This window comes from Natrix helvetica (assembly GCF_964273705.1).
Source record: "Natrix helvetica genome assembly, chromosome: 2".
In the NCBI taxonomy this organism is placed as follows: Eukaryota; Metazoa; Chordata; class Lepidosauria; order Squamata; family Natricidae; genus Natrix; species Natrix helvetica.
The window spans coordinates 132,819,402-132,832,307 of NC_138552.1; the positions used below are offsets into that span (position 1 = coordinate 132,819,402).

At 34.5% G+C, this 12,906-nt stretch overlaps 1 protein-coding gene across 5 annotated transcripts in view; it reads left to right on the top strand.

Moving 5' to 3' along the window:
* TASP1 (taspase 1) overlaps positions 1-12,906 on the top strand; it is a 54,709-nt gene that overhangs the window by 8,929 nt on the left and 32,874 nt on the right. For all 5 annotated transcript variants that reach the window (XM_081945217.1, XM_081945219.1, XM_081945220.1 and 2 more), the window contains 4 exons: positions 318-438; positions 1,422-1,506; positions 3,379-3,458; positions 8,203-8,309. In XM_081945217.1, the coding sequence (XP_081801343.1) occupies positions 318-438; positions 1,422-1,506; positions 3,379-3,458; positions 8,203-8,309 (393 nt within the window). The remainder of the gene's footprint in view (positions 1-317; positions 439-1,421; positions 1,507-3,378; positions 3,459-8,202; positions 8,310-12,906) is intronic.

Here is a 12,906-nt window from a genome sequence, read left to right on the forward strand (position 1 = left end):
GATGAAAATGGAATGGTAAAAATGGGTTTTAAGGAAAACCCAGAGCATGCATCTGTAGTATCTGTATCTCAGATGAGTAAATGTGTTATCAATTCAAAACATCCTCTTCCTTTACCCTCTTTACAGTTTTGCTGTCACTTGCACTCTGTTTTTCTCTTTTCTGTTTTATTCTTCTATCCTCTTCTGGGAATCCTGAATTAAAATTAGCAGGCTGAGAATTGGCAACACATTGGCTCAAGAACAGTAATTTGACCCAAGTTGTTTGTTGTGATAGTATAGATGTTTGTTTATATGCTTTTCTTTAAATTTCTTTATAGGATTCACCCTTTACAAATGCAGGAATGGGATCTAATCTAAACCTCTTAGGTGAAATTGAATGTGATGCCAGTATTATGGATGGAAAATCACTCAATTTTGGAGCAGTGGGAGCTCTCAGTGGTATGTAGATTAGGCTCTCAAAAATGTAACATTGATAACAGAATGATCTTTGACTTTATATATTTAGTCATGTCACAACCAATCTCACGTTGAGGCCAAGATAAGTAAATTGATAATGGCTGGAAATATGAGCCAAGCCATATACTAGTGATTATTACTGTTATTGCCAGTTGTTGCTTAATTTGGGATTTTTTGTACACTGCCTAGAATCACGCTGTTCATGTTCGTTGGCCATTTTTTAAAAACAAACACATTTGAAATGTTTTTAGCAATAATTCATGGTACTTGAAGTAGGTATGCTATTATGATAGAGACAAGCAGAAAACGATAGTAATCTGAATCTAGAACATAGAAGAAATATTAAGTTGGTGGAAAGATTCCAATTGAAATAAGTGTGGCTTTAGATAATCAGGATGGCAATTGGTTTTTCTTTGTTTTGGCTCAATACACCTGTTTTTGGAGCATATTATACTGTAAAAGAACATATTACATTTATTTTTGTATATCTTTGAAAACAAATACAGCAAAAATAGAATTCTTGAATATGAATCACTTTAATAGTGTATGCTGTATATATAAAACTTTCTCTTATAGTGTAAGTTAATATGGGAAACATTCTAAATTGCAGTATTGGAGAAAATGATATTTGTTTATATGTATGTTATTGTGTGTTCAATTTGTTTTACAAAAGAAAACTACGGTATGTTCTGATGTTCAGTATTGACGAATGAACCCATCCTTTAACATTTGTTTCTGAGCATTGAGAAAAGTGCCCCTAGTGTGGGTGACATGATTTGGATCATCATTTACACATAGGATTCACTCAAAAACTCATCTGACTTTTTCCTTATTAGTATCAGTTTCTTTCAAACATCAAAATCTGGCGGGGGCGGGGGGGAAGTAATTAAGGAATATGTTTAATGTACTGCAAATTTGTCTGTAATGCAATGTTGCAGTTTTCCCAGATGTACTCTGTTTTTCAGGAATCAAAAATCCTGTCTCCGTGGCAAATAAATTATTATGTGAAGGGCAGAAGGGAAAACTATCTGCTGGCAGAATTCCACCTTGGTAATTACTTTATTCTGCTTTTTCTTATTGTTATTGTTTCTTCCTCCTCCTTCATTGTAATGCAATTTTTGAAAGTTATTCTTATTGACAGAAGCTTGTTTTAAAAAAATAGCAATAACATGCTATTTAGATGAGGGCCGGATTAGTTTATTGGTCTTGGAATATCTTATGTTTTCACTATGGCTGTAAATAGGATTGACAATTAAGGATAATATTTCTACTTATAATTTATTTCATTGTGGTTGTATATGTGTATATATGTGTGTGTGTGTGTATATACACACACATACACACACACACACACACACTTGCAAAGCTTCTATTCTGATGTTTAAGCTATGAGTCCAGTATATGTCAAAACTAAATATTGATTTAAAAACAGATTTCTTCATCTCCTCTCACTTCCAGATTTATAAAATTTTAACATATGCTTCCATTTAAGGGTATAGACAAAATGGAAAACATATTTCATTTTGAATGCAGAACAAAATAGCCCTGCTAAACATTTCAACAGAACATTCTCTATTGGCTGTGTTTTGACACAGTAACGAGAAGGTTCAAGTATTCCAACAGAACCAAATTTGAACATCACCATATATTCGCATCAAAAATAATGGGTACCAGAACAAACTTATACCTTTCACACCCTACGGCCCAAAACCAAATGGATGACAGTTACCCAAACATGATGAAAGTAACCTATTTAAATTGAGATTGAATAAACATTAACAATTCCTTTCAGGAAAAAAAATCAATCCATACTCCAGAATCTTTTCAGAACTTGTGGTGTTTACTCAACATTTTAACAAGGTGAAATAGCTACAATTTCAGTCATTTTCTGTTTAGATAACAAATTTTGGCTTGGAGATAAACAGAGCCATCCGGGCAGACAGAAATTATATTTTCTGTATTCTTTCCCGTAACATTTTTAAAAATACTCAATTCATTGGTCATTTCTCTCTGTAACTTTAGTGCAGAAAGTCAGCATAGACTCCTTTACAAGCAACAAATTTGGCAGATTTAAACATTTTAAATTAGCATGTTTTATCTTGAAACAAAACTCTTGGAATGCATATGTTGTTTTGAGCTTGGAACACTTGAAAAGGCTCTTTGAATGTTCCAAGTTCAAAGCAAAACAAATGTTTCAAGAATTGGCTGGTTTTGAGATTGAAGTGGATATGGTCATGATAATTTTTATTTTGGAAATAATATTTTGAAACTGATTTAATGTTCATAAACAATTGAACACAAACTATAACTATGTCTATTTTCTACAGAGGTATTCTAAGTATGAAGATTTTTTTTCTGAATATCCAAATCTAATGATACTGCATTATAGAAAATCTTTTAAAATGCCAGCTATTTTACTATAGCGTGTGAAATACCTGAAATCCATCTGCTTTATCAACGCCTTGAAATTTCTTGGTAGTAACAGGGAATCACTGTAAGCATTGAGTTTTCTGGGAACCTCAGTAAAGATCTTATTTAAAGGTTTTTGGAAAGCCAGGAAGCCAAGGCATGTGAAAGCTGCTCATTAATTAATTTAATTAATTAATAAAATTAAATTTGCATATCAGTTAAGTATTTTGGACCTTAGTATTTCTTCACAGATTCAAAAATGCGGCTTAGATTGTGGAAATATTAAAAAGAGTAGATGCCAGTGATAATCAGATTACTTCTGAAATAATCCTGTTTAGGATGAGGTTGTGCATCATTTAACACGTAAAGAATATCGTGCTTCCTGTCGTTTCCTGCTTTGACTTAATTAGAATAATTTTACTAAATAGTTTGCCATTATAGTGAAAGTTATGAAAATATTTCCTGTCAGATTGTCTTCTCCCAGCCACTTGTTTGTTTTCTCCTATTTTGTAGTTTCTTAGTTGCTGATGGAGCCTTCAGATGGGCAGTGGATCATGGGATATCGGCCTGTCCTCCAGGCGTTATGGCAACAAGTGAGTACTTTTTTTTTAATTAGAAATAACTATTGAAAGTATTAAAGGGACATTTGGAAACAAGTGAAATGGATTTGTTTAGGTACTATTCATACCAATGGACCATAGTCACACCAGCCTTTTTTTTAGGGAAATTGCATCATAACTATTATTTCAAAGCCATTATAGTGATATTCATAAGGAAGTTTTTGAATATTAAAATTCAAGCTGCTGGTTGCTACCTATAAAGGCCTACATAACATAGACCTGTACTTGATGGACTGCTTGTCTGCCATAGTATCTACCTGATAGTATGGCCAATTTGATCTGGCAGAGTTGATTTGTGCTCCAGGTTCTTTCAATTAAACAATGCCATTTTTCTGCACTCTGGAAGCCACTTTTGTAGTAGCACCTGTGTCCTGGAGTGAAATTCCTCTGAGATCCAAAAAGCCCCACAGAACTGGTAATTTGAAGAGTCCTGAAGCTCTGGCTTTTCACACCGGGCTTTGATGAGCATGAGCAAAACCTCCTTTTCTTCTTTCTCTTTGTTCCCATTTGGATTTGTTATCCCGCCATTTTGTTGTTTTTTGTTTTATTGTTTTTAGTGTGTTTAATGATGGTTAACTGCCCAGAGTCTTTGAGAGTTTTGGCGATATATACATTTAATGAGTAATTATTTATTTCAATGATCACTGGTGGCATTTGAGTAGAAGTAGTGATTTATTCAGCTTGAAGTTAAATTATGGATAATATAGAACATACTTTTCAATTACTGTCAAGAAAGTGTTTGAAAATAACGAACTTGCAAGAATAGAAAGGAAAAAAACCATGTAAACTTTACAGGTTGTATGTTATAGATCTTTAAAATGTTGCAGGTATGAAGATTAAATAACTTGTCTTCATTAAATTTGTTTGATCTTACATACCATTTAGAGCCTTTTGGGATGAGACAGGTTGCAACTACTGCAAAATAAATATTTTGTTTGATATTATTGAAAGTGAAATTGCTATTTATGTTTGGGAAATTTTAACTTTCAACAACAATAATGATGATTTATTGGTATATAATTTGTATAATTTATTTAAATCATATATATAACTATTTTTAAGTTGATATAGAATATATTTCTAATTTATGACTGCATCTTTTCTGAGTATTTAAAAATATTTTCATTGTAGAATGTCCCATCTCAAAAGTATTTAACTATAACCACAGCATTCTGCATAAATGAATATTAGCTGTTAATTTTCTCTTATAACTTTATTCATAACTTTATATCATTATGTGGTCTTTTCACTTTATCTCCTTACATCATGGTAATTGTATAAGAGCAGAGAAAAATAAGGTCTTGTTTTAAAGTGTTTCTTTCATTAGATTGCATCTTCCCTGTCTTTCCACTTTAAATTGAATGTGATATTTCTTGAATAGTTACTCAAGAAGCATTTTCTGGTTTGCTGCAGCAAAACAGTTTTGAGATTGGAATCCTGTCATTTTGGAGCCAGCCTACTGAAATGTTAGCAACAAGAAAGTACCATTATATTACCTTAAAGTATTTAAATCTCTCATTGGTACAGACACATTATGAGTTTATGGTTGTGATAGAAATATTTTTATTGCATTAATTGTAAAGTAATTGTCATATATAGTGTTTTCTATGTAGTTCTATTTTCCCCATTTCCTTTTAAAGAGAATTTCATATTATTTCATCTTCAGAGCCTTTTCAGCATACACCAAAAATGACTGCCAGGGGGTGCTCTATGATTGATCAGAATTGGACTGCTGTACTGAGGATTAGATATGCCCCCCTTTTTTGTGGTTGCACTTAATTTTCTAAGATACTTTAAATGGTTATATTACACAACTCTAGAAGTATAAATGTTTTAATGCTGTTAATAAAATAGACAGGATGATCATTCACAATTTCTAACATTGTTAAATTTATAATTAAATTTCTTCTGTTATCAAAGATTTCAGTATACTGCGGATAAAATAAACCTGAATTGCATTTCTTAACATTTATTCAGTTCTGTGTTCCTTTGAAGGTAGAGGAACACAGAAAAGTATATATTGTTTCAAGTAGAATTTTGGAAAATAGCACTGTAAGAAAGATCAAGTATATAGAAGAAATAGCAGTTGCAGGCTGCATTGGCAGAACCTTTAAGCTCAATCTGGGACAAAAGTAGAGGTCATTGTCTTTCTTTAAGCCATGGGTGTCAAACTCGCAGTGCCATGTTGCCATCATGTGCCTTATCATGATGTTTTCCCCCTTCACGGAGCTGGGGTGGGCCTGGCCTGCGTGTGATGCATCTGGTCTGTGGGCTGCCAGTTTTGACACACCTGCTTTAACCCAAAATAGGAAAGTGCTGAATTCTAGTCCTCTCAAAGCTTGTGCCAACCTTTCATTTCCCCCCCCTCTCCATGTAGATTGTGATGATCTATATAGGAAAGCTAAGACAGAGGATGTGATTCACCTCACCTTTTTTCTACAATGTATTAAAGTCCGTCTGGCAGCTGGGTGGGTAAATAATGAGAAATCCCAATATAGTGGCATATAGAAAAATAGAAATGGCACTCTAGCAGATAGCCAATTTTCTGTTGAGGAGAGTGCAGAGAAGATGACACCTCCTCTTCAAATGAGTTAAGCTCTGCATTTGGCATATTAGGCTGGGAGCAATATTGCAAGACAGCCAGCCTTGGTAGAAAAGCAACTGAAACAAGATGGAAATCTGTTCAGAGAATTTCTTGACCCATTTCCTGAGGCAAAGTAATTATTTACACAACTCCTCAAGCTAAAACGTGTTCCCACTAGGTATAGCAAGCTCCATGACAAGGAAAAAGACATAAGATTCAAAGTTGCAATTGGCCTGGATGTCAAATCTATATACGGTATGTACCTAGGCAATAGTCTTAAAGGACCACTTAGTAACTCTGTTGAGAACATCAGGAGCTTATTCCCTTTCTCATCAATTACGGTACTGATATAAGAACTAGAATTTGCTAGCAATGCACCTCTTCCTTTATATAGCACAGATAGTGTGCAAAAGGGTAGATTAGTATGAATTGGCACCAGAAATTTCAGCAATCAAAAACTAAAAGAAAACATATCATCTAAGGACATACTCAAGCTGACGGTAATTGGACTTGAGGATCTTGGGAAAAAATTGCAGTATGATTCTGGTGAATTAATCAAGACATAAAGTTCTATATTCTGTAGTGAAATAGTAGGGTTTTATCTCACTACAAAGATTTTGTGTGATGGTGTTTATTTTTCACCAAAGGAAAAAGCAATTTTCCAAATTGTTCTATTCATTATAGAATAAAATGTTTGACTTGTTTATATCAATGAAACTGTCAGTGAATACCTGAGTTTAAACAGCAAATCTCTTATCCAGAGAATCATTCTTTGATAATGGAATGACATGGGGAAGGGAATGTTCTTAAAGTAATTTAAGTTTCATGATTTATAGATATTACAGATTGATGACTGTTACTGAAAGTTGCATAAAACTGCAGTGTGGTTTGATTGCTTGGGAAAATAGGTAACTTAAAGGGAGCAGCTATTCATGTAAATTAAAAATATTAAGTTTGTCACAATTCAAGGAAATTGCATTTTAAGGATTTTATTAACACCACAAGATGCTGACTCAAAAAGACTACACAGGATTGTTCACCTAGATTAGGGGTGTCAAACTCAAGGCCTGCAAGCTGGATCTGGCTCACGGGGTGCTTAGGCCTGGCCCACGGGGTCACTCTGGAAACAGCGAAGGATCAGCCTGTGGTGTCTCTACCAGTGAAACGGAGCTCCCTGGATTCCTTTTACACTGGCAGAGGGTGGTAGGAGGCCGCCCTGGCTGAAAATGGAGCCTCAATGAGTGACATCAAGCTGGCCACACCCATTCACCAAACCCCCAGGTGAAAAAACAACCCTGATGCAGCCCTCAATGAAATCGAATTTGATACCCCTGACCTAGATATTTGTGAGAAAAAACAAAGTGTTGAGAGAAAAGATCAAACACACTTATTCAATAATAAAGAAGGCTTTGAAAAGTCTCCACTGATCTCAAGGCAGCACTTGATGCATGTCTTCAGTGTCTAAGTGGTAGACTGCTTATGGTTCCTAAGCTGAATTTCTTTGGTTTTTGATAGGAGAGAAATACTTGAGAAAAAATTGCAATGGCATGTACACATAATAATTTTAGACTGGGAAAGGTTTCTCTAAAGAGGGCAAGGTAGCAATTCAGATCCTTAAAAATTGACAGGCAACCTTGTGTCTAGTGGAAGTAACAATTTCTTAAGTGCCCCATTGAAATTGCAACATGCAGATAAATGTCCATAATTAGATCTGAAAGGGTTATTAGAGATTGTCTTTGAGAGCATCCATTTACTATTTCAAACTATGAAGGCTGGAGAAGAAGAATTCAGAGTCTTGCTAAACACTTTTTTTCATTGCATTTGAGATTGTGGTTATTACCTGCTTAATTAACTTCTATTTTCTTAAGTGTATCAACTATGGCACTGTTCATGTCCTAATTTTATGAAATTACATATATCAGGATCACATTTTCTTCCTCTTTTCTGATTGTCTGAAGGTGATGTCTCTTTCGGTTAAAATTGTCTAAGATTGTATTGCTAGTTAAGTAATATTTAGATCAATAGGCAGATGCTGAATATATGCTTGAGTTTGTTGGGTAAAAGACAGAAGAATGTATTAACGTTAATAGCTTTGGTTCTTCAGAAATGTAAAAGCTATTAAATATTTTACAGGGCTTAGCTTAGCAGCTTTTAAAAGGAACAAGAGGAAACTAGAGCTGGCTGAAAAAGTAGAAACAAATCTTTTTCAGCTGAAGAAAAGACGACAAACAAGTGAAAAGGTCAGTATCTGTGGAAAAAGATGTTAGTCATTCTTAATACTTTAGCAAAGTTCAAACGTTAACAGCTCAATTAACTGAAACCAATGTGATGTTTACATGTGTGTACTTAAGTATTGGCTTTTTCATATACTTGAGTCTTCTGATTAATGTTTCTTTGGAGTGTTTATTTGAGGAACAATCGGCCAGATTGTATTTATGAAAAGTCCTTGCATACCTGGACACAGGTCTAGATACTGTAATATGTGGAATAAACTTCCTTATATTCTTATACTTGTGTTAGTATGTTCCCTGTTTACAACTGGTAAAATACAGATAACAATATGTTGGTTTCCAAAATAGTTCCTAACTTAGATATCTAATTTGGGATTACATTGAACTTTAGTTATGCTTGTAACGTATTAACCAAAATAGGTCAGTACTGACCAGTACTCTTTTTACTCAGTAGGAAACATCATGAAATCTATTGACTAGTCCTCGGTCACTAAATTCTGAAGTCCAACGCTGCCCAAAAGTTACCAGCTGTGGCAGTCTAGATCAGTATTTAAATTTCACTATATTTTCTCTTATCAACCCTTTGCACTCTGCATAATGCTATTAATCTTGAAAGTGAATATTGTGATGTATGTGTGTGCGCTTGCCTGCTTGTGTGCACACACCTAAATTTGAGTAAGAGATAGAGAAGTGAAAACAATCGTGTATGTGATTAGATCCATTAAAAAAAAACATGCACTTTAATCATAACTGATTTAAAAGCCATTGTGATTAATTTTAAGTATCATTGATTTTACTGAGCTATCATTACACACACATTTGAATCCAAGCCACTATTTTATCTGAGAGCAAGTCTACTGCACCATTATAGCTTGATGATATATTTTATTATTTTCACTTTTTCAGAATGTGCATGACAAATGCAAAATGAAAAGATAAATATCTGTTGAGACATTTTCTCCAGTTTAAGATTTTGATGAAAATTTCTCAGTTTAAAGCATATTCTGTGGATCTGGAAAGGGCTGAAACCTTAAATATCAGGTAGGTAAACATGTCTGGGCATTTAATTAGCATTGACTGATCCAGAATAGTCCTCTAGTCAAAAGGCAGGTTGACATTTGTTTCCTAAGATTAATTTCAGCAGCCTGGTTTTCTTGTTGCTGAACATAGCTTTTGAATATATATTGAACGTATTTTGCCAGGGAAGAATTAAAGATGTGCAGAGAACATCTGCGAAACATATTGCTTTATTATCTCCTTTTGTGGGGAAGTTGATTCAGAGAAAAAGTTTACATATTATTCAGGTATTTGTTTTGGGTTTAAAAAAAATATCTTAAAGAAAACTAAGATCCTTAAAAGTATTTACAGGAAGGTTGATAATGGTATCATTTCATATTATAAAGGGCAAGTCAATGCTTCCAATATGCCAGAACATGAGCTTATCAACCTGTTATTTAAGATTTCAAGTGTTATAACATTGAATGGGAGAATGCCACCTTCACAACTGAATTGAGAAATGCTATAAAATTTGAGTTCTATGTAGGGCTGCAATACCAATATATTTGACATGTCTCAAGATTCTGGTCTGATACCTTATATCAAGAGTTTGAAATTCAAACGAATCTGAGGATCATATTGCATAAAATGAGCTAATTAGTGGGCAGTATTTGAACATATGCAAAATACAATAAATACTATTTTTATTAATAATTAACATGTATTTTTACAAACAGTAGAAAAACTAAAGGACAGTAATTGTTGCTAAAAGCAAAACTACGTTGCTTACAATAATACAGTAAAATGCTGCATTGCCCTCGTTGCAATCTCCCAGTTGTTTGTTTTCCCATATCTCATTGCTATGTTGCTTTACTTTCAAAGCTATAGACAGCTAGCACAGACCAATGGTGATATCACAGGCAGCGTTCTGCTCACCAGCATAGTCATAATGGGCTCGCATGGCACCTGAACATGTGACAAGACAGGATGGATTCTGTGTGGGTTTTGGTCTTAAAAGACTAAAAGACTTCAGTGGTCCAGATGTGACCCACATAGGGTCAGATGTTTGAGACACCTGCTTTATAAATTAGTTCCAACTATGCTTTGTATATGTCACCTCTTTGTTTTATAATAATATCATTATTTCTGGAGTCATAGATGGAGAGTTGAGAAGCCATCCCAGAAAGTGATGCAAGCCCCTTCTGTAACTGTGCCAAGAAAATGTTCTTGATAGCATTTTCACCTCTTTTGTGGTTTGATGCCAGATGTTGAAATTGATAGAGAACAACACTCTAGTCATATCTTTATGCTGCATAACTAAATGAAAATCTGGATTGTTTTACTTGAGTAGTTCATAACAAGTAATGTATAGTGAGTTTTATAGTGAGTGGGTTAAGTTTTATGGCTGCTGAAATACAAGTGGTTTTTTAGCTAAAAAAACCTTTTCCCCATTCATCCCCTTTAATTTGTATGAGGAAGGAACAGAATTATTCCTCTGTAAAAGGAATAATTGCTTCCCTTTGCGAAAATGTAGTTTAGTTCCCGCTACTGTTGAGGAAATTGCATTGCACTGTTGAAAGAAATGAGATTCGAGAGAGAGACGGTTTGGTATAGTGGTTGGAACACCAGACTAGAAATCAGGAGACCATAACTTTAGGTCCTTCCTTGTGCACCAAAATAGCTGTGTGACCTTGGACCAGTCACTTTCTCTCAGCCCTAGGAAGCAAGCAATGGGAAACCATTTCCAAAAACCAAAGGGACTAGTTCAGGCACTGGAATCAGTGGCTCCCAAAGATGCCTTTTGCCTCTGTTCCTTAATTTCCCCCCAATTTTAGAATCTTTAATACCTCCAGAACATTTTTTTTAGTCATTGCAGGGCTGCTCTGCGAGAAAGGAATGAACAAAATTTACTTTTTGCTATTGAATGAGTTCCAATCATGGGGATTCTGGATCTAAACCATCAGTTTGGCCTCCCTTATTTAGATGTTGACATGGAAAATACATGATGGGCATGTGTATAAATATACATATCTTTTAAATGTTATTTTGCAGACAGTGTATTTCTGACTGCTAATTTTAGAATGGTTTATTGTGCCTTTCTACTTTATATTCTTGAGATCCATTGTATTTTTGTATAAAGAGTTAGAACAAGGTGAAAAGGAGGAGCTAGTGTCGTGACGACATGACATGCGATCTTGGAGCTCCAGGATCGCAGTCGATACTTTTGTCGCTGGATGGTCCTTTTGGACCTAAACCGTCCCGCAGAGACAGTGACAGGGAAGAGTACGTCCTGCTGATCTCAGGGACATCACAAAGTCCCTGATTGATCCAGGAGAAACTCTTTTTGCCGGCGATAGAAGCACAGCCACTGAATCTGCCGAGGTTGGGACAGCTCCGGAATGGGAGGAAAACGGAAAGAGAAAGTGTGCCGTTTGGTGAGGAAATTTTATTATTAGACAAGAGATTACCCCAAAAAATCAAAGTTAAATTAAATTTGAAAACAGAAGAAAGTAAGCGGCGAAATTAAGCTACGTTAGACAGTGTGTTATCGTTGTTTTTTAAAATCTTTTTTCATGGATGGAACTTTTGCAAATATTTCCTATTTTTTAAACTGAATGGATTAGTTTTTCCTCTTCTACTTTTTATTTCTTTGTACATACCAATGGATTAAGAATTTTTTCCTTTATTTTTACAATGCTGGACAGGATAGTTTTTTTTCTTCATTTAAGAAGTTTTTTTTTTCTTTTCTCTGTAAGTTTGGATTATAAAGAAGATATTAAAAGGAATACAAAGAGGTCTGTAACAATAGAAGGAAAGGAAGTAACACTGCCACTTGGAGACTGGAGGTTGGAAATATTGTTTTTTTTCCCTTCCCTTTGATCATTTGTTTTACACTTCAAGTTCTCTCAGCTTGTTTACTGTGAGTGATAGTGGGAAGAGCACGGGTTGTTTATACAGGTGCTCTTCGGGAGCTCTTTCAATAGCTGGAGTGGAGAGAGGAGAGACCTTGACTTTGAAAGATTATAAATGAACTCGCTTCAAATCTAACAAAAAGCTTCAAATGTTATAGTGGCAGTGTTTACAAATTGGAAAATGGTGCAACAAGAAAAAGAAACCTTAACATTGCAAATGATTATGTTTGGAATTCAAAATATCTTAGCAGTAACAGAAAAAATTGAGAAGAGATTAGAGAATATAGAATGCAGCACAGTAAAATTTGATGGAAAAATTGAGGATGTTTATCAAATGGAAAAAGTGGAGGACAGAGTTCTAAAAATTGAAGGAAAAATAATCAAAGAAACAAGAAAACTGTTGATATTGATAGTAAACTGAGCCTGGCTGGAAATGAAAAGAGTGGAATATGGAAAGGGGAGATAGATGGACTGGAACTCTATCCCAGACTTCAAAGTACAGAAGAAGAAAAGACAAAAATTGATGTAAGTAAGGAGAGAAACTTTATCAGAAGCACGAGTGATAACTAAAGATAAGCTGATTGAAGAAGCAAATGGAGGGTTTTGAGTTTACATAAGAAATGAAATGAATAATAACTTGCGAAGAGAAGTCTGTATAAGACTTACCAAGAAATTAATCAGAATGCTAATGCTACAAA